The sequence below is a fragment of the Nanorana parkeri genome, unplaced genomic scaffold (genome assembly GCF_000935625.1).
Source record: "Nanorana parkeri isolate BGI_ZX_2015 unplaced genomic scaffold, ASM93562v1 scaffold4007, whole genome shotgun sequence".
In the NCBI taxonomy this organism is placed as follows: domain Eukaryota; kingdom Metazoa; phylum Chordata; class Amphibia; order Anura; family Dicroglossidae; genus Nanorana; species Nanorana parkeri.
This window is the reverse complement of record NW_017310274.1, coordinates 17,989-18,459: the sequence shown is the minus strand read 5'-3', so window position 1 is coordinate 18,459 and position 471 is coordinate 17,989. Positions and strand designations below refer to the sequence as shown.

Genomic DNA, 471 nt, shown 5'->3' with positions numbered 1-471 from the left:
GACGTCTGGAACGGCTGCCAGGATTGGCCGGCTGGAAGAATGTTGTACAAGGCTCCCCTACGATTAGTTGATTACACTCCCAAATAACATGCAGCGCACTATAATAAAGTCTGTGATAAAGTAGAAGCACTCGGCAATTGTAACAATCCCGCGTCAATGGTCGGTAGGCCGCTATGGTTAAACAATGGCGCGTGCCGGCTCTGGGCGGCGGCAAAGGAGTTAAACATGCGACATGCTCGTGTTTCCTATTCATAGAAGTTCCTGTAAACGGTCACATGCAAGCGGGTCGGAGATAACGGTCGCCAGGTGATGGAGAGCCCGCCTCCTCGTGGTAACCTAGCAGCCATGCGTCTCCAGGTTCCTTCCTGTCCCCCCCCGGGGGGCTCCGGTAGGCGGGTTCCCGTCGTGTGGCGAGTACCGCAGACAGCCGAAGGGAGGACGCTCGAGAGTCAGGAGGGACGCCCCCGCGTC

The 471-nt window shown here is 57.3% G+C and overlaps 1 protein-coding gene across 1 annotated transcript in view; it reads right to left on the bottom strand.

The window, feature by feature from the left end:
• Positions 1-271: 271 nt before the first annotated feature.
• LOC108803670 (death-associated protein kinase 2-like) overlaps positions 272-471 on the bottom strand; it is a 7,502-nt gene continuing 7,302 nt past the window's right edge. Inside the window, exon 7 of the mRNA XM_018575492.1 lies at positions 272-441. Within this exon, the coding sequence (XP_018430994.1) occupies positions 272-441 (170 nt within the window). The remainder of the gene's footprint in view (positions 442-471) is intronic.